The sequence below is a fragment of the Prionailurus bengalensis genome, chromosome D4, assembly GCF_016509475.1.
Source record: "Prionailurus bengalensis isolate Pbe53 chromosome D4, Fcat_Pben_1.1_paternal_pri, whole genome shotgun sequence".
Classification (NCBI taxonomy): Eukaryota; Metazoa; Chordata; class Mammalia; order Carnivora; family Felidae; genus Prionailurus; species Prionailurus bengalensis.
The window spans coordinates 66,460,777-66,482,058 of NC_057359.1; the positions used below are offsets into that span (position 1 = coordinate 66,460,777).

The following is a 21,282-nucleotide window of genomic DNA, read 5'->3' on the forward strand; positions in this document are numbered from 1 at the left end:
GGGCCCAGAAGGGGAGAAGTCCTTGCCCAAAGTCACAGAGCTCAGGTCTTTCTCTGCTCCAGCACAAGGGCTCCCTGTGGACCTGAACTGCAGACAGGGCAACGTGAATGGAAGCAAAGCCTTGAGCAGGAAATGCTGGGCCATCGTGAGAAAGGCCCTGAGGCACTGCTAAGTTCTGGGCATTAGAGCCACAGCTGGCATCGAGGAGGCATGTGGTGAGAGAGAGGATGGGCTAATTGGCCCTCTAAAATGTCAGCAATGGACAGCACTATTTCCCAAGTCCACATCCACCAGCTAGACTGATGGGACCCCTCCCCCACCCAACAATCACCTCCAGCTTTTCCTACAACAATGGACAACCAGGTCTCAGAGTGCAGGGAGGTGAGACCCACCACCCTCACAAAAGGTAAAATGCTTAAGTCCCACTCCACCCATGACTCAGGACACACACATCCAGAGAGGGCTTCCTTCTCACAGTGCTGCTGGTACTCACATGTCAAACAGCACATTGTGCTGGGGACAGACCCCCAGGTTCTGCCGGATGGTGCTCATCTCAAAGCGAATGTCTTTTCCCAGGATGTAGGCAGTGCCCGAGGTGGGAGGGAACAACCCCGTCAGGATTGACCTGAGGACACAAATTTCCAAGTACAAGAGTCAGTGTTAACCCCTCTCCTCCGAAATGCTCCAGGCCAGGCTGCAGAGTCAGGACAGCTACGGCAGAGGTAGCAACCGTCCCACACCCCCATTCCTTCCTAGCTGCCCTGCACGAAGCAAAGAAGTCTTTGCTTTAGTGAATAACTAGGAGTGAGCCTATGTGTTGGAAACAGCACTATCAAGAGAAGTGTTTTTCAATGAAGATTCCAATTTGCAATGGAAAGTACAATTTGAGGGGTGCCCAGGTGGCACGGTCAGTTAAGCGTCCAACTCTAGATCTCAGCTCAGGACATGATCTCACAGTTCGTGAGTTCAAGCCCCACATTGGGCTCTGTGCTGACGGTGTGGAGCCTGCTTGGGATTCTGTCTCTCCTTCCCTCTGCCCCTCCCCTGCTTGTGCACACACTCATGCTTCCCCTCTCAATATAATAACCTTTAAAAATTTTTTGAAAAAGGAAGTACAGTTTGAAACAAATATTTTGTAAGTCTAAAATCATATCCATGAGAAATGGACAAACCAGAACAAGTTATTCAAAGATAAAAATCATTTTTGTGTTAGGCAGTATGACTTTTGCATGCCTTTTAAAAATTATCTGAGCCTGGGCGGCTCAGTCGGTTAAGTGTCTGACTTAAGCTCAGTTCATGATCTCACAGCTCTTGAGTTTGAGCCCCACATTGGGCTCTGTACTGTCAGCTTAGAGCCTAGAGTTTGCTTTGGATTCTATGTCTCCCCCTCTCTCTGTCTCTCCCCTGCTTGTGCTCTGTCTCTCTCTCTCTCTCTCAAAAATAAACATTAAAAAAACTAAAAATATGAAAATAAATAAATATAATCTGCCATGTTCATATATTGATTTTGCATTAATAAAAAAAGAAAGAAAAAAAAAAGACTACGATGACATATAGGAAAAGGTCATTATCCCCAAAGACATACCCTTAGCAATGGTTGAGGGACCACACTGAAAGTCACTGAGGCTAACTCTGGTGTTTATGGCCCGTGCTCCCTTCTGAGGCTGCCCACTGTAAGGTCTTTATAGGTCCCTATGGGTCCCAGGGAGGGCAGTCATACAGCCAGCTGTCTGGCCATACCTCCTTAGCGACAGAGCTCCTGGAAATCACTACTTCTCTCCAACATATCAAATCTTTCTTCCCACATTCCTGCTTCAGAGTTCTAACCAAACTGGTTCAAGTGAATCTTTCTGAGAGCTGTCACAACCTCATGTTCCAGCAACAGTGCAGAATTCTGAGAACTCAATGGGAAAGGTCATCAAGAGGCTCCCAGGCAGTTTTACTCTTAAGAAAGAACATCTAGCAAAAATCAGCACCGGGAACTCACTCTTGTGATTAAGTAATATGAGCCATTCATCAGCTCCTCATGTGCTCTGCCTCTGCCTCTGCCCCAGTGACCAGTGCAACGTCCTTACGTATGGATTTCTAACTGCACTACAGAACTTTCCTGTGGCTGATTCTGAGAGCCGCACCCTCTTCTTACATGGTGGTGGTCTTCCCAGCTCCATTGTGGCCCAGGAAGGAGGTAATCTGGCCCTCATAGAAATTCAAGGCCAGGCCATCAACAGCCACCTTCATGCCATCTCGGTAAACCTTCATCAAGTTCTGAATGGACACGCCCAGCTTCAGGTGTGTGGGTTCCTCCTCCATGCAAACTGTCAGAATGCAGAAGACGGGAATGAACTCACAGAAAATATCGACAAGTGGAGCACAAAGACAGAGGGGCTGTGCCTGTCCTTGGATAGTTCTGGTTTCTCAGGCAAGCAGGGAACTAACATTTATTTAGGGTCTATTTGGGCAGTAGTGTTGGTGATAGGAATTCACTGATAAAGGAGAATTCACAGTCTATTGGAAGAAAAAGATTTGACAAGCATTTAAAATATACGAGGCTGGGGTGCCTGGGTAGCTCAGTTGGTTAACTATCCAAGTCTTCATTTCCACTCAGACAATGATCTCATGGTTCATGGATTAAGCCCTGCATCAAGCTCCCACATCAGTACGGAGCCTGCTTGGGATTCTCTCTCTCTCTCTGTCCCTCCCCCTGCTCATACACACGTGCACCTCTCACAAAATAAACTTAAAAAACTAAAATATAGAAGGCTAAAAATTGTTTAAAAAACACATCGAAAAATGCCATGGAACTGAGCAATAGCCAGACCGGGCAACACTTCACAGCAATAAAAAGGAACAAACTACTGATACACATCATAACTTGGATGGATCTCAGGGGAATTATGCTGAGTGACAAAGAGTCAATCTCAAAATGTTACATACTATATGGTTCCATTTAGATCACATTCTAGAAATAATAAAATGTACAAGTGAAGAACAGATTAGTGGCCGGCAGGTGTCAGGGACCGGGGAGGAAGGGAGGTGGAGGTGACTACGGCTTTCAAAAGGCAGAATGAGGGGGTCTGTGTTCACAGAACAGTTCTGCATCTTGACAGAGCTAGTGGTTACATGGATCTGCATGTGACAAAGTGCACAGAACTAAATACACACACGAATGAGTCCATGTAAAACTGGTCCAATCTGAAGAAGATCTAGGAGTCGTACCAATGTCAGTTTCCTGGTTCTGATACTGTGCTATAGTTATGCAAGGTGTTACCACTGGGGGAAACTGAATGAAAGGCACAAGGGAACTGTCTCCCACCCCCATTCTGTTTTTTGCAACTTCCATGAGTCTGTAATTATTTTAAATAAAAAGGCTTTTTGTTTGTTTTTCAGAGTCATGCGATCTCAGAAGAGGAAGTGACTGACCACCTAGGACTCTAGAAAAACTGCACAGGGGAAGGGGTATGAAACTAGATCTTGAGGAAGGAGTAGTAATTTAGAGGGCAGGCAAGTTAAAGAAAGGGATCATCCATGAGAGGACATAGCACATACAAAGGCACGGCGATGTGGGAGAGCATGACATGTCCTGGCAATTGTGAGCAGTTCTAGGTGATTGATTCAGAATTAAGTGTAGACAGGAGGTTGGGCAAGAAGAGGAGGAACAGCAGAAGAGGCTGGGACAGTGGGCAAGGCGGGTTGTAAGTTGTCTAGTGTGCTTGCTAAGGAACGTCAGACTTTTCCACTGGCAACCAGGGGAAGGCAAAGAAGAGATCAGCAGAAAAGGGACTAACTACTTAGGAAGCCACACTGAACACAAAGATATTTTCTCTCCAAGAACCTGAGCCAACAGCCCAGAAGGCAGAGCTTTTGCTAAACTGTGGGCACCTCCACCTACCGTCAGGAGCCAGGAGAGGATTAGGGCTCTGGGTAATGAGGGGTGAGAATATCAAGAAGCACAGACTGAGCTCTGGCAGCCACTTGGTGTCAGCCTACACAGGTTCATATATCTATCACTATGACAAAGCAGGCAGTGAGGTTATGGTTCCACAATGACAGCTGTCTTTACCTCTTCTTCTTAGCTATTAATTTATCATGAAGAGTGTGTGTTGGAGGAAGGTATATGTGTGGAAGTATAGAGATCAAGGGCCTCTTTCCTAGAATCCAAGAAAACAAAGGCAATGTCCCTCAGGGAACCAGATAGCGACTCCCCAATAAGTCAACAACAGCACTGGACACAACTGGCATGGGAGAATTTGGAAAGATGCACTGCATGTGATTTCTCTAACCCTAGAGTGGTTTTACATTTTCTAAAGGGCAAAAGCCATCCTTTGCCCCTGACAGTGCGGGGGTGGAGTGGTGGTGGGGGTGGTGCTCAGGCAGGTCAGCAGCACTTACTTTCTGATATTCCCTTCTGGCTGGAACCAGGGTGGCTCTTCTCATCGCTTTCCTCACCGAACCAGTAGGATTTGGTGCAAGGAAAATACCAGGGCCTGGGTATTCCATACTGGCCTGAAAGCAAAGATAAAAAACAAGATGTAAGACATGCTTGGCATCATGCTAGCATTCCCAAGGTATCACAGCCAGAACTACTCCCTCCTTGACACAGCTTCTGGAGATGGGACAGACTGGGATGGAGATGGCAGTAGGGGGAGCTAATATTTGCTGAGACCTACTATATGTAACATACATTCTACACCTCTCTGAATCCTCAAACAACCCCATGAGATAGGTTATCAACCCCATTTTACAGATGTGGACACTGAGGGATAAGGAGCCTACCCAAGGTCACTCAGTCAGTAAGTTAAGAACTCAGACTCTGAATCCAGATCTGTATGATACAAAATTGCATCTTTCATGCCGGAAGCCCAGGTACAGGTCATAAACATTTCATATACACTCCCTTAGAGGAAAATCAGGTGAACCAGAAAATGTTAAACCTCACTCTCTCAGAATTTGATCTATATAAAAATATATCCAAGGCAGGTCTTGGTCAAGGAGATTTATTCAGGGAAGTATGAAAATGAATTTTTATGAATGCTCATTTGATTGAATCACAGGTAAGGGCTTAGAGCCAACATCTCTTACTATTCACAAGCAGTACTCAACAAGAACGTCTCCTGGTGGGAATTCTGGGGACACAGAATTAGAGAACTGGGCCAGCACTAGAAGGAGGAATCTTCTGGATCAGCTGAACCCAGTGTTCCCCAACTAGATTTGTCCTCAAGGACCAACACTTACCAGCTGTGTGTCGCCAGGCAAGGTACTTTTTTGATTCACAGTTCCCTCATTTGCAAAAGAGGTTTGTGAGAGTAAATTCCAAAGTATACCTAACATTTTGCACAGCACCTGGCGCACAGTGCTTGAGAAATGAGAGCTATGTCAGTAGCAAGAGTTATACTTTCAGCATCAGCTGCTTCTCCTTGGATGGCTTGCCTTGGGTCTAACGCCCTAGCCACTTTCCAGGGAGCACTGAGCTCTGTAGAAATTCCAGCACAAACAAGGGGAGCTCTTCAGCTAGAAATTACATTTCCCTAGCAGATGGCTAAAGCAGTGTGGAAGCCCCATGTACCTGGAAAGACAGCCTCGATGTACCACGTCATCACTCCATAGATGAAGGTGTCGAACAGCATCATGGAGACTGACGTGGTGAGGTTGAAGCCATCTTCCTCCATGGGGCTCTCAAACAGGTTGTCCCACTGCACCCCAATGCCCTGCTCCTCAAAAAGGGCGAAGTATTCACAGCCAAACCCAAAAGCCACAGGAGACAGCAGGCTCTGTGAGAAGGAGGCAAAAGTCACTTATCCATCTCCTTGTGTCTCATTTTCTATTATTTCTAATGTAAATTCCACCCAGAGAAATTTGAATTTGCAAAATGGATCAATTACAAGATATGGAAGTATTCACCTACAGATCCCTTGAGGGTAGTGGGCTCACTAACAGCATATAAAAGGATTCTATTTTTAACTGCTCATTATGCACACACATTTCAGAAATGCATGCATGATGGAGCGTAAAACTTTTAGAATTTTATGCTTCCAAAGATGCCCCAAAGGCTCAGCAATCTTGCACCCCATGCCCACCGACCCCCACCCCCAGATACACACACACTCCTCTCCTGTTCTCAGCCTTGGACTACAAACACCCTGCGGCTGTGCCTGCAGCTCCTGCCCAAGGGTGGTTGCTCACCACGAAGATCTTGAGCGTGAAGCCCACATAGTCTTGCCACGCCACGCACAGGACGTAGGGCAGGTAGAGCATGAAGTAGATGATGCCCCCGCAGGCTGCCGCCAGGTTGGCTCTGGAGAAGAGTGTGCTGATCAGGAAGCACTGCAGGATGGTCACCACAGCAAACACGGACAGAAAGACAAACACCACGCTGGGGTCGCTGTAGGGCAGCAGGTTTCCTAACTAGGAAAGAAGAGACCTATTAACTGTGCTGCCCCAACAAGCAAGCACATCCTTGCGCCATCTATGGGAAGAAGCCAGGGCTTACTCACACATCTCAGAGATAACATAGGGGAACAGCACTGCCCATTGTTCTGATGAGGAAACTGAGGCTGAAATAGCAGGATGGTGACTAGCCCAAGACCACACAGCAGAGGCAGGAATAGAGTAGTCCAGGGCTGAGATTCAGTCAGACCCATCCCAATGGACAATTTTGTTCTTTGTTTCTCCAAGAAATACCACTACCTGGTTTCTCCTCTTATAAGGACTAGGACTCTCCCTCAGCACAAAGAAAGAGTTGTGGGAGACAGTATTCTAGGACTTCCCCCTCCAAAATCCATGGAAAATGGCCAGGAAATCTTACTATTCCCCCTTGGTAACCTGCCATGGGTTCTGCATTCCCACAATCATCCAAATCTTGTGGACCGGACCTTTCAAGTCTCTCTCTGCCCAGTTCATCTGGGTGTATCTGAGCAGGACCAGCCAGCATGTGGTCCCAGAGCAGTTCTTACCCACCAGCCACAGGACCACTGCCTCTACCATGGAGCTCCACCCTTGCAGTCAGATATCAGATGATGAGAGGAGGTTGATTTTAGAAAGCACCGCTCTGTCCTAATGTTGGGTGACCTCGGTGAGGCCCTTAACTTTCCTTGGCCTCATCTGCTTACAGGTTAAATGCGTTAGTGAAGGTATAATAAGAAAGCACAGGTGATGTGCTCTCAACAGTGCTTAGCAATCACTAAGTGCTCATTTGTAACTAACAGTAGCTAATATTCAACTAAATGTTAGTTCCTATCCCTTTGCACTCCCCTCACTTTGAAAACATTTATTTTTACATGATGCATCCTTAAAACAAATGGTTGTAAGGAAAAAAAATTAGTATACAAACCTATTAATATATGGGGTGGGCACAGAATACCGCTGCCCAGAGTCCCTTTGGAGGGGGAGCATGTTGCCTGGCAGTCACAGCAGACAGCGGTCAACTAGGTGTCAACTCCTCTGGGTCTGTCACAGCCACAGAAAGCTGCCTGGCCCTGGGGCACATCATTCCAATGATTGATTGAGGGACCTGGGTATGGGGCGTGGGGTGTCAGGAGGGAGACCTTGGGGCTGGGTATTTCAGCCCAATAAGGAACAATTCCAGCAAGCTGTGTATGCTCCAGAGTGCCCGTGGGGCTGGTCCTGCACTGCATTTCATGCCTCCTCTCTCTGTTCAATCTTGCATACTCCCCATCCCTCCCATAGATGTTGACCCCTAATAAATACCCATTCACCAAACTCTCAGCCTCTGTTTCCAGAAAAACCTAAGCTGCAATAACATGCATCTCTCAGATTATGGTTTTTAAAAATTCTGGCAGAATCACTACCCAATACGCCTAAGGAAATGCACAGCTCTCAGATGCTGCCAGGACCGCTGCCAAGGAGATGTCATGGCACTGTAAGTGTGTACCTACCTGGGAAGCAAGATCCCTGGGTTCTAGACCTGCTCAGCTGCTAGTCAGCTGGGCTGACCCCTGGGCAAGTCATTGCCCCTTTTTGGGCCTCACTCTTCCCGAATATAGAACGAGGAAATTTCAAAAGATGGACACGTATGACCCCTTCCCTCCCAAATACTCTTGGCTTTTCTCCTCACACAGCGGATGTTGGCTGTGCAGGAGCTCCCTGGCAGCAGGGGGCTGGTGTGGCAGCCTTACTTTTAGGATGACCACCAGTAGGCCAGCGCTCACGAGCAGAGGAATGAGGCTGCTGATGAACCAGCTGAACCAGAGGATGCCATTGTCCAGGCCCATGATGCGCATGGTCTCCTTCAGCCGCGCCTCCTTCTCATACACGATGCCCTTGATGATCACAGCCACGGAGTAGATCCAGGCCAGCGTCATGAACAGAGGCATCGACCGGCTCATCACCCGCAGGAAGCTAGAGGCCCCATGGAAGGGAGGAGGAGAATTACGGGGAGTGAGAATCAGGCTCAGAGGCCAGCGTCCCCAAGCCTGCGTGCGGGAGGAAGCCCCGAGAGGGAGCCCATGAGGGGCAGACCCTCCAGACTGTGAAACGTACGGGTTATCAAAGCTTCATGAGGAGCTCAACATACTGACAAACCAACGGAGTGCCGCCAAGTGGAGTTTCTTTGGGGTCTGCTTTAGCCACGAAGTAACTACGAGATGCAGGTTATTTTAAAGTACTAAAGAAACAAAAAACCAACTCCTTCTCTCACAGAAGTTCCGTATCTCCAAGGTCATCTCACTTTTGACTTGTACAACTCTGATCACAGATAATGTAGAAACAGACTCCAGGCAGCTCTTGTCAGTAATATTTCAAATTCCAAACTAGAATAGGAAATGCAGTACTGTGACGTAAAAGGGACACAGACTTTGGACCCTGGAACTCCAGGCTCAACTCCCAGCTTTACTATTTATGCACTTATCTGCTATGTGACAACAGGCAAATGCCCTTAATGCATTAAGCTCCCATCCTGTCCTCATCTTAAGACATCCTTCCCAGAGTAAATCTTAGATGAGGGGTTGGGCAGTGTGTGTGTGGGGGGGGGGGGGTCTTTGGAAAACTCTGGCTAATCTTTCTGAAGGTAAAATACAAGATAATTCAGGATGACTTGGAAAAAGCTAGAGGGAGCCACATGAGGAAATCGTTGCTCAATGCAAAGCAGACAGCAAACGTAAGAGGCTCCCCGCTCCTTCAGCACTCTGATCTCTACACAGTTACACCAGAGAATAAGAGAATTTCCAGAACTTGGAAGAAACATTACATATCTCAGATGCCTGCAATAACTACACCTCTGCCTGTTCTTTCTTACAAGAAATCATTAGATCCAAACGCACAGCTCCCACGAGGTCTTGGCAGCTTAGTGACTAAGTACCGAAAGATTACCTAAAGTCTAAGATAAAAAAGGCCTTGTTCAGTCTTATTTGGATTGTTTCAAAATGTGATTCACCACTTATAAAGAGGGAGTGGACAAATTTATATGCAGTCACTCTTTACGGGTCTAGATCACGGTTTCTGTGTTTGGGGAATGTGTATCTGTGTGCATGTGCCTGCATGTGTTTGTCACAACACTTTAAATTTGGTCTTTGAGCAAACTTCCCGTTTGAGCAAAACGGGAAGGTTGCAAAAAAAAAAAGAAAAGAAATGTAAGTGCTGGGGGCACCCGGGTGGCTCAGTTGGTTAAGCATCTGACTTCGGCTCAGGTCATGACCTCATGGTTCATGGGTTCGAGCTCTGCATCAGGCTCTGACCTGACAGCTCGGAGCCTGGAGCCTGCTTCAGATTCTGTGTCTCCCCCTCTCTCTGCCCCTCCCCCACTTATACTCTGTCTCTCTCTCAAAAATAAAAAAAATTTTTTAATATAAAAAAATATATATGTAAGTACTGGTAACTATGGATAAAAAAGGAAGGAGGGGCACCTGGGTGGCTCAGTCAGTGAGGCGTCTGACTCTGGATTTCGGTTCAGGTCATGGTCTCACAGGTTTGTGAGATGGAGCCCTGTGCCCGGCTCTGTGCTGACAGCATGGAACCTGCTTGAGATTCTCTCTCTCCCTTCCTCTCTGCCCCTCCTCTCTCTCAAAATAAACAAACATTAAAAAAAAAAGGGGGGGGGAGATTACCAGTATGTGCATATTCATGTCAGTGATATGGCTGGACCAGTCAACTACCTCCATCTGGCATCTTATTTCCTAAAATCTTCACCGAATTTCAAAAAAGATTTTCTTGACCAAATCAGCACACATGTAAAACAAATAAAATCAAAGCATCTTATCTCCTTTGGTATGTATGCACATGCTTGTGTATAGGTGTATGTATGTTGCATATATACTCTCTCTAGGGATTGAGTTAACCAGTTACAAGAAGATGGTAACTTACATGTCATCCACATAACAGGGGTACGGCATCTGCTGCACATAAACACCAGTTTTCTTCTCAGTGCCGGTCAGCACCCTGATGATTGCCTGTTCCACCACATCTTGCAAGTAGGCAAAGCCCCCCCAGACGTACCGCATATCCTCAAAGGGGTCAGCCCGAGGACCCGGGTCCCAGTACCTAAAACCAAACCACAGGTGATCAAATATTCATTAGAACCATAACACCAAAAGAAGCCAGGGGCCCCTGGATGGCTTAGTCAATTAAGTGTACAACTCTTGATTTTGGCTCAGGTCATGATCTCAGGGTTCATGAGCTCAATCCCTGTGTCCAGCTCTGTGCTGACAGCATGGAGCCTACTTGGGATTCTCTCTCTCCCCCTCTCTGCCCCTCCCCCACCCACACTCTCAAAATAAATAACCATTTTAAAATAAATTAATTATAAAAAATTTTAAAAACCAATCACTCACAATCCTGCCACCATTACAAAGCCACTATTTTCATTTTTGCATCTTATTTTCTGGTCTTAGCGATCATGTGCACTTATGCTGAAACACATATAATCAGAGTGGGCATACCACCTGTTGGTTTGGTTTTCTCCCCCTTCGTTTGCTACCTAACACTGCATTAAGTGGACATACCAAATTTTGCTTAGTCATTCCCTTTTATACTGGTTATTTGACCCTTTTTTTTTTATTATATGAAATTTATTGTCAAATTAGTTTCCATACAACACCCAGTGCTCATCCCAAAAGATGCCCTCTTCAATGCCCATCACCTACCCTCCCCTCCCTCCCACCCCCATCAACCCTCTGTTATTTGCCCTTTTTTGTAAAAATGGATCATGCTAGTGCAGGGAACCTAAAGCCTTTTTTCTTTTTTTCCTCTTGATGTAATGCCGTGGGATTAATTCTCTTGAGTGGGAATGCTGAATCAAAAGATGGTATTTTATGACCTTTGAAATAACAGTCTCTAGCAATGAATGTGCCACTTTCACCAAAATCATGCCACCAATTTGAGGGTTTTTTGGGGGGAATTTCTACCAAGTTATTAAACTGAAGTGCCTCTAGTCATAATAACTGCTCTTGTCGTCCCCCAAACTGGCTGGTGTGGCAGGACTGAACTCACCCATCTTTGATTTTATTTGTCCTCTCCACATTGTCGATGTCCATTCGGATCTTGTACTTGACATGATGGGGCAGCTCAACACTGCCAGGAGTGATTCCGGTGAACACGATCCCAGCCCAGAACTTCCTCTCATCCAGCAGTTCCATGGACTTGTTGATGAGCCGGACTTCTGTTGCTATCGGTTCGAGCTTGTTCAGGTTGACACACTGATGGAAGAGGAACAGCCTTCATTAGAGCACTGGTGCCCAGGATGATACACTGTGGCCAAGGCAGACTCTGTCCTAAGAGGGACACGCTGACTGTGAGCCATTTTTATCCCCGTGTGCTCATCCTCTCCAAAGTCATTTTCTAATATTCAATTGAGAATGGAGTCTTTTGTTTTTTAGCTGCAATTTAAGAGTAATGCTGGAAGTACTTAGAGATAAGTTACTTATATTGATTTCTGTGGAGGGAAAGAGGTTGAAACAATGATCATACCTCATTTTCCTTGGTCTTCTTGGCAATTCTGAATCGTTAACTAACCAAGTAAACAGACCAAAACAAAACAAAAACAAAAACACAAAACACAAAACAAAAACAAAACAAAAAGCCACACGCTCACAAAAAACACCTTATTTGTCCCTATTAAGTCACATAATTTTTAAAACTAGATTTTTAAAATGTAATCTATCCTATTAGATTTTAGATAAATTTAATAAATAATGCCTTTTTAAGGGCATGTTTTCTTGTCATTAGGTTTTGAGCTACAAAAGCTCCGGAAAACCTACAAGACGATGGACAAAAACACTCTTGAGGGAGATAGAATAAAGCTAGAGTTAGGTCTGTTTTGTTCACACGTTCAGTCATTCAACTTTTATGGAGTGCCTTTTGTACACCGAGCCCTGTATTAGGTTTGAGTGATACTACTGGAAGTAAGACTAGACATTATTTCTCAACTTTCTTCCAATCCAAACCTCATTGGACCATCTCAGAGAAAGAAGCCAAAGACTTTTCCAAATGATCCATGGATCATATCCTCACCTCCATGAAACGAGAGATGGTCTGAATTGCCTGGTTGGTCTCATTGAAGGCTTCTCTCCAGGTGTATACAGAGCCATTGGCAGACTGGACATCCTCTGGGTGCTTGGCCAAAAATGCCAGGATGTCTTTAGCGGTCCAATCTAAGCCATCTAATTGCTGTTCCCAAAAGTGGTCATTGCTTCTGCTGTCCAACAGTGTCTGTCGTTCCAATGAGAAAGTACAAGCAATAAACACCAACTAAATCTAGATACTAAGTCTTATAGGATTTACAAAACCTAACCTTTTCACATATATTGTCTTTTTTTTTTTTAATCTTCATAGAAAACTGTAAGGTAGAAATAGTGTTCCCATGTTACAGGTGAGAATATGGAGGTTAGGGGGGTGGGGGGAAAGTATGATTTTAACCAAGGCTGAGCCACAATGCTAACAGGCATGGAAGTGAGACTCAGAGTCAGACTAGTCTGGATCTAGTGTCCATATGTTTCCAGCCAAGCCTAACAGATCAACTACAGTAACAACAATGATCATACTTACTCTGTACATTTTTTATATTAGATTTATAAGCTTTACCTCACCCAACTCCATGAGGAAGATCTGTCTAAAAGTTACCATTTTTACAGATGGGAAAACAAGTTCAGAAGTTCAAGTCCCTAACCTAAGTTCACACAACTACTTTGGTAGCAAAGCCATGGTATGAAACATGGACTCCGATTCTACCAAATCTTCCCCCTGCACTATATCGTCGTCTTCTTTTGAGACTCAAGCTGATGACTCTTCATAATGACCTTATCTCTAGACTGAATAAGACAAACGCACTTGTGCTGTTTAGTCTGGGGGGAGGCTGCCACTGTAGAACCAAGTAAAACTGCTGGATGCGTGGGTGGTGATGCAAAAGAGACCTATCTTCCATTTCTCGTTTCCTAGCTGGTTGGTTTCCCATGTGGGTCAACATGGAAGAGAAAGACAAACCAATCTGGTGTTCAACCAGTAGATCCAGAGGGCTGGGGCAGAAGCCTGCATAGTGCATGCAGAAAAATGAGTCAGCTCCAAACTCAGCTCACGGAAAAGGAGAAGTGGGTACAACTACTGTCACAGTTTTGTGAGGGAAGATGAAACTCTGGATCCACTGAAATGGAATCTCTAAGGAGCCAAACACTGCTACTTTTTAAGTCACTCTTACTTTCACTAACAGTTTAAGTTTTCCCCCCATGTGGCTTCATGTTTATTATTTTAATGGGAACATAACGGTTTTATGGAGTATATATACTATAATTTCATTAACTATTCCCATACTGCTAAGAATTTAGCCTATTTCTAATTTCTCACAACAACAATTATTATAGCAATAACACTTCCTCTCATACAGTGACTTCTTTCTTTAAAATTATTTCCACAGGATACATCCCTGAGGGTGTATGGAATGGAGTGCTATCCTGCACTTTTTTTATGGTTCTTCCAGTTTTCATTCCAAATTGCTTTCCTATAGGGAATTAAAATTTATAGTGTCATCAGTAAGATATGTAAGTATTTTTGTTAACATAATAGATACAGGTTTTTACCTCACAGTTCACAGGGGTATGCGTTACAAATTCTGCATGACTTTATTCGGAGACTTGAACAAGTAAGAGCAGAATAAAGACACATGGCATTTGAGGTGAGGCCTGCCCTGCCCTGTGTGGCTTCTGAGCACATGGTTCAGGAGGCAAGACCAGAAAGATATGCCCAGTGAGAGCACTGATCACATGGCCATTCTAGGGTATTTGAGAGGACCCAGAGACCTAAGATCACCCTTAGGGGCGGTAGCCAGGGAGGAAGCAGGGCCTTGAGATGAAGGAGGCAAAGAGCAGCTCAGAAAGGAGAATAATTTAGTGTCAGTGCGTCTAGGACTCAAAACAGAAGTGCCTGCCTCCAGATCTGGGGTCGGGGAGGGGGAGGCATGGGAGGTAATACAGTGCATGTAGACAGAGCTGGAAACAGTGGAAAGATAAGAGCTACCACAAAGTAGAATGGTGGTTGCCAGGGGCTGATTTAAAAAGTTTTTAATGGGGGCGCCTGGGTGGCTCAGTCAGTTAAGCGTCTGACTTCAGCTCAGGTCATGATCTCACGGTCCGTGAGTTCGAGCCCCGCGTCGGGCTCTGGGCTGACGGCTCAGAGCCTGGAGCCTGCTTCCGATTCTGTGTCTCCCTCTCTCTCTGCCCCTCCCCTGCTCATGCTCAGTCTCTCTCTGTCTCAAAAATAAATAAAAACATTTTAAAAAAAAGTTTTTAATGTAAGTATAATATATATTATTAGATGGAGAGTTTGGCATGGATGTTTCAGCAACTCACAGACTCCCAGTTCTGAGAAGACAAGACACTTAGAAGGAAATGGGTAGGTCAAAGGGTACAAAGTTTCAGTTACGCAATATCAGTAAGTTCTGGAGGTCTGGTGCACAGCAGGATGACAGCGGTTAACAACACTGTACTGTGTATGAAATGTGCTATGTGGTTACTTTGTGAGGTGAGGATACATTAATTAGCTTGATTGTGAGGATCATTTCGCAACATCTACTGTATCAAAACACACTGTAGAGCCTAAATATATATGATTTTTATTTGTCAATTATCCTTCAATAAAGCTGAAAAAAGACAGACAAGAGCTACTCCAAAAGAAGCAGAAGCCTCAGGTACCACCTCACATACCAGACATGAGGAGGGTACAGAGGACTGAGCAGCCCAAGTTTGTGGAGTCAGACACACACTCCTTAAGAGAGAGAAGAAAGGAGATGAGGAGGCTCCTTCAACTTCCACCCACAGGCTGAGGAGTCCCTTAGTTGGCGGCTTAACCACCTCTCTGCACTCCGGGCCTCAGTACCCAGTGGTATATTGGACATACCCACCACCCACCAGCTAGAAATCTTTCCCCCTCCACAGTCAAGCAGCTATCAGGCTTCACCTCCTGCTCATGCCTTGGCCACCCACTTAGATGGTCTCCACTCTGGTCTCTGCCTTCCACCTTTCCACACTTCAATCCACCTATCACATCAGATTAATGTATCTATGTCTCTCCTGCTTAAAACCTGTCCACAGTCCCTCAGAGCTTAAAGTAAAAGTTCTTGGATTTACACACAAGGTCTTCCAATTCACACGCCACGACTTTCTCCCCATCCACAGTTCCTACATTTCCTATTGTACATCCTGTGTTCTCCCAGCAGAATCCCTAACGAATGCCATGGCCATATTTACAAGTGTTTTGTCTTCTCAGAACTGGGAGTCTGTGAGTTGCTGAAACATTCATGCCAAACTGTCCATGTAATAATATGTATTATACATATATGAAAAACTTTTAAAATCAGGGATGCCAGGCTGGCTCAGTCAGTAGAACACATGATTCTTCATCATTGGGGTGTGAGTTCAAGCTCCACACTGTGCACAGAGATTACTCAAAAAAATAAAATCTTAAAAAAAAAAGGTTTAAATCAATCCATCAATCGAGTGGGGAAGCATCCATCTGCCTACAGACTAAAACTCATGGAGTCCCTTCAACAGGGCCCCTTATAATCTTCTGAGACACAGAAGGAAAGACATCCAACAAATAAAAATGTGGATTCAAAGGACAGGACCAGGAAGAAGAGGTGAGAGACCACATCTATGTCTATGGTGCTGTGAGTGGCTGGATCATGTAATCCCTTTTACAGGAGAGACTGGACCCCAACAGAGATCCATCCTTGAAGAGCAGGAGTTGTTACTGTGAGTCAGCAATAATCCATAGATCCATACAAATTATTCTTTTTTTTCTCACCCAAGTCCCTTAGTTTTTTTTTTTTTTTTTTTAATGTTTATTTATTTTTGAGACAGAGAGAGAGCATGAATGGGGGAGGGTCAGAGAAAGGGAGACACAGAATCTGAAGCAGGCTCCAGGCTCCGAGCTGTCAGCACAGAGCCCAACGCGGGGCTCAAACTCATGGATGTGAGATCATGACTTGAGCTGAAGTCGGATGCTTAACCGACTGAGCCACCCAGGCGTCCCGGTCCCTTAGTTTTTAAAGGCCCCAATTTAAGAATTCTGAATATGTAACAACACTAGAGCAACAAAGATGACTCCAGCTTTCCCATCGCTGGAAGGCAGCCTGGGTATTGTCCCCCCACCCAGGGCATCAAGGGAGAGTACCTTTCAGGTAGGTACCACCTCTAAAACTCAGCTGCCCCTCTGATCAATGAGGTGTCAAGATAAGAAACCTGGTAAAATCCATTCCTGCCTCTTAATGGCAGTAGAAACAAAAAAAAGAGGCCTCCCTCACGGTGGAGATAGGAAATAGTCTAATGATTCTCTGACTCAGCCCAAGACAGGGATGATGTGATTAAGCGGCACTCAGGCTCAAACAAAGGAAACATTCTGCTCTTGCTGAGACTCCTCTGCTTTTGAATCCAATTGTCTCTAGAGTACTTATCCCTTTCAAGTGGCTCGGAAGCACTAAGTGCAATTCCCCTCCACACCTTAACCCTGTTCTGCACTCACACAACACCTTGGGAGCGAGCATCTCAGCCCAGTCTAGAGGTCAGACCAGGCTTTGCCCCCACACCTCTGTCAAGACCTACACCAAGATATAGGAAAGCTAAGTAAGATGCCATGGTTAGCTTTAGAAGAAATGAAAAACTCAAGGTCCTACAATCACCAATACCAACCCTCGCTCAGCTTCTTGGAAAACTGATTTTTGACCACCGGGCACATTGATGCTGATATGCATACGACAGTGTTATCTGTGCATCATCACCTGCAGCTTGGGCTATGCTTAATACCTCTATACTGGTTAAAAATAAGAATTCTCATCTCAGTCACCTCTAGGAAAGTGACCAGAAACTCACCTCTCTAGCATCAAGCAGGCACACAGGAACCAGAGGGATACTCACCCGAACAAGGTCCATTTCTGGGTTACTCTCCATGAAGGTCCAGATCTTAGGGCTGAGCTCTTCCCACATGCCTTCCAAATCATGAAACACAGCAAGTTCCTGAAAGGTCTTATTCACCTGGAGCCACATAGCAAGTAGGGGCAACAGAAAAGGAGAGGCAGAACCATGAGAAACACAGCTGCCCTCTGACAAGATGCTCCATCACTATTTCCAGTCTTTCCCACACCCAAGAAGAATCTGCCTGCAGCTATGATTCAAATACCCAAGGTTGGAGAGCTGGCCCTCCATAGTCAGCTCTGGCCTGGGTCACACTTGGGGTTCTCACTCTTTGGAAACCCCAGAATAGCCCCGAGTTTCCTCGATATAATCCATTTGAAGCCACCTTCACCTTTTTGCCCATAAATTCTAGGAGGATTCTGGAGAGGGACTTCTGGGCCTGGGCAGCTTACCTCAGCCATCACCTGCCTTGTGGCTGGAGTGTCAGGTGTATATAGGATCTTCCCAATAAGCAGAGGCTTTAGAGCTTTCCATATGATGCGGGAAAGAGGACTGGACTCCAGATTCTTCATCAAATCATTGCAATAAGGGGCTATGAAGAAGACAAAGGCAGATATGCATATGTATGGTCATATACTTATAGGAACAAGGGCTTTGGAGCTAGCCAGACAGTCCTGGGTTCAAATCTCTGCTCCACCACTTAATAGCTATGTAACAAATAACTTCACTTGCCTGAGCCTCAGTTTGCTCCTCTGTAAAAATAAAGTTATGATGTACTTGGCAGAGATGTGGGGAGCATTAACCGTTGTTATCTGTAGAGCTCCTATGACAATACTTACAAATAATCAGAGTCTATTATAACACTGATGGTCGATAACTCACAACCGAGATGATCTAGAAACAGGTTTTCACCATGCACACACCTGCATAACTCTAGATGCATACTCTTAGGCTAGCCCTTGTCAATTTGTTTTCATTGAAAACAGAGAGCTGGATTTAGATTTTAGTTTTCAAGCAAAAATAAGACATTTCCCTTTAATAGGTCCCATCACAAGTATATGTAATAAATGTAATAAAAACCTCTAACTGGAAAATCCAAAGTTATAATAGACAGCAGGGCTTGATTATCCAAAAGGATTCTTGATTTTTTTTTTTAATTTCATTCTGAGTTCTTTTAGGTATGAAGTATCCTCTACATGCCGCAAAGAGGATGTAATTTAAAAAGAAAAAAAAAAAAAAGGATTTTCTCACAGTTCTATCTGCTTTGCAAATGGAAGTTCCCTTGGGTTGACTTGCAAGTGAGGGAGTGGAGCGGATGGCATTTCAGAAAAATTGCCTATAATGCCATCCCATTAGGCTTGCGAAGCAACTGGCGATGTCTAGAGTGCTTTGCTCCAGAGAAGAATAAAAAGTTCTTGTGTTACAGTAATGCACCAAAAGCTGCCTCGCTCAGTGTCTGAAAGAAACACCTGTGGCTGGAAGTGGAGAAAAGCTCACTTGCATCATGTTTTCAAGGAAAAGGATGTCACTGTCTAAAACTGTAACACTGGTTCCATGCTGCCACCAGGCACAGAACACACATCATCACAAAACCGCCCAAGTGCGAGAAAGAGATATGGAGTTACAAGGTTCTTTAACACCACCGTGCAGCTAAGAAGCAAAAACAAAGAGCAGACCAAATGCCTGAGGTTGATGGTACACACACACCACCATTAACAGCTTTTTCAGAGGCCATGTGGTCTACCAGAAAAAAGCACGGGGCCAGGCAGATCTGGGCTTAACATGGGCTCTTGTGGATTAGCTATGGTGTGGCTTTGACTGAGTCACTTAACCTCTCTGAGCCTATAAAACGTGGGGTTACACAATGTTCCTTGCAGGGTTACTGTAAAGGTTAAATGAGATAATTTCAATAGAATGCCCAGTACATAGGAAATATTTCCTAAATGTTAGCTGTTATGGCTGTTATTCTGTTATTTTAAAGTTTTTATTACAAAGCATGCTTGTGAAAGGGAGGGGAAAGAAAAAGAAGACCCTTGATTTCTCTGGGAACTCCCTTCCTCCATCCCCCAGGAAACTGGGGAGGTTGGCTTTCAACCTCTCATGCATTTGATAAACACACTATGTACCTGAGATGTGCCAGGCCCCATTCAAAGAAGTGAGGACAGTCAACTGATAAGGAAAAGACTCCTCTAGGAGCTCCGTCTGGTGGGCAAACAGACTCCTAAACATCCAGCACTGGGTCAGAGGATAAGGGTAAGCACGAGGAAGGAGGGACACAGGATTGAGTCTAAACTAAGTGGGGGCTGGGGCCAGGACTGCCATCTGCACAGACACTCACTTGTAGAATTGTCATAAAAGGTGCCAGCATCTTCCTCAGTGCCGTTGCCTCCAAAGAGGGCTTTATAGTTGTTGTCCTCGTACCAGTTGAGGGACTTGATCTTCAGGCCCCCACCCTCTGGATGGCCACACACAATGCGGGACACAGCCTGGTAGATCTGGGTGGAGGAGCTGGAGCTGTTCACACTGGTCAGGAACATCACCTCCTGCCGCATGTCACTCCAGCTGCTCATGCTGAACAGCTGGTGCCAGGGATGGGGGAGGGAAGTGGGAGGGAAGAAGGTGGGATGGGGGAGGCAAGTGGGAGGGAAAAGGGCGTAGCAAGGGTTGGGGGAATAGAGAGAAAGAAACATCTTATTTTCTTGACCTCTCCAAAGCCACATCTCAGAACATCTCAGTCCTGACCTCTTAGTCTTGTGATAGGATTGCCAGAATCTTGCAACTCCACCGGTGGTCCGGGGACCAGCAGCAAAGTTATCTGAGAGGTTGTCTGAAATGCACATCTAGATCCATCCGACTACAATTCAAATGTGCATTTTCACAAGATGCCCAGGTGACTGGTATGCAAATTAAAGATAGAGAAGCACAAGCTAGAAGTCAGTGAAACCCCTGGTGATGGGCTTTATTTCCTCTGGATTATCTTCTGGTTTGTAGAAGAGAATACTTATCCTGAATAGCCCTGTGTTTAAATACATCCATCAGGAACTGCTCACGCCCTCCAGCACGGACTCATTTCTAAAACACCTTAAACTTCCCTGTGGAAAGAGAGGAGGCCTCTGCCCCTTGACAGAAAAGGTACTATGTGTCAAATCCCCCATCCTGGTCTCAGTTAAGTGTCGGGGAACACAACAAGTATAAGGTGGGAGACCCAAGGCTGAATCCCAGCTCCCTGTCTCATTAGCTTACAGCCTTAGAAAAGTCATTTCTCTGAGGGCCCAACCTCTCACCAAGATGAAGCTAAACAGAGTGTGGAAAGGAGTAAACTGCATGAAATAGAAGAGAAGGCCCTGCAAAGAAATGCCCCTGCACGGGAGGAGTCAGATGCCCCAGCAGCCAGGGACGACATCTGTTACTTACACCCCAAGCACTTTGTCTCTTATACAAATGTTCTCCAGCACCTTGTAAAGTTCTCGGCCCAATTGTTCTTATCATTAAATATTTATCCAGCACTTTGCATTTCTACACATTTCACAATAAATCCATAATAAATCTTCCTTGAAATGTCACAAGTTCTCAGCACCCAGAAGACTGAGCCATAAAGGGCAGAGGGGAGAGGCTGAGGGGCCCCACCCACAGCCTGTGGAAGGCCTAGCTTCCAATACCATGGGCCCAGTTTTGTACCACACAGAGCCTCCTGGTTCTTCTGCGGAAGATGGTTCTTGATGCTGTAGATCCTGACTTTGCCTTCTGCCTCCAGAGGGAAATCAGGCACTTCTAGGAGTAGGTCAGAGGTCACAAACATTTCTCCCTCCAAAGAGGGAGCGTGTGACATATACCACAAGAACACAATTAGGTGGCCAGCTTTTCCTTACTTTATCTTTTCATAACCCGGATGAGGTCTATCAACCGGAAGACAGAGGTAGCCAGACCTCCTTTTGTT

General features: G+C 45.4%; 1 protein-coding gene across 5 annotated transcripts in view; it reads right to left on the reverse strand.

The window, feature by feature from the left end:
- ABCA1 (ATP binding cassette subfamily A member 1) overlaps positions 1–21,282 on the reverse strand; it is a 132,397-nt gene that overhangs the window by 38,231 nt on the left and 72,884 nt on the right. For all 5 annotated transcript variants that reach the window (XM_043565437.1, XM_043565433.1, XM_043565435.1 and 2 more), the window contains exons 9-20: positions 19,684–19,924; positions 17,798–17,937; positions 17,349–17,465; positions 12,460–12,657; positions 11,440–11,645; positions 10,315–10,491; positions 8,133–8,355; positions 6,181–6,402; positions 5,564–5,768; positions 4,390–4,503; positions 2,144–2,315; positions 494–625 (exon numbers count right to left, since the gene is read on the reverse strand). In XM_043565437.1, the coding sequence (XP_043421372.1) occupies positions 494–625; positions 2,144–2,315; positions 4,390–4,503; positions 5,564–5,768; positions 6,181–6,402; positions 8,133–8,355; positions 10,315–10,491; positions 11,440–11,645; positions 12,460–12,657; positions 17,349–17,465; positions 17,798–17,937; positions 19,684–19,924 (2,147 nt within the window). The remainder of the gene's footprint in view (positions 1–493; positions 626–2,143; positions 2,316–4,389; positions 4,504–5,563; positions 5,769–6,180; positions 6,403–8,132; positions 8,356–10,314; positions 10,492–11,439; positions 11,646–12,459; positions 12,658–17,348; positions 17,466–17,797; positions 17,938–19,683; positions 19,925–21,282) is intronic.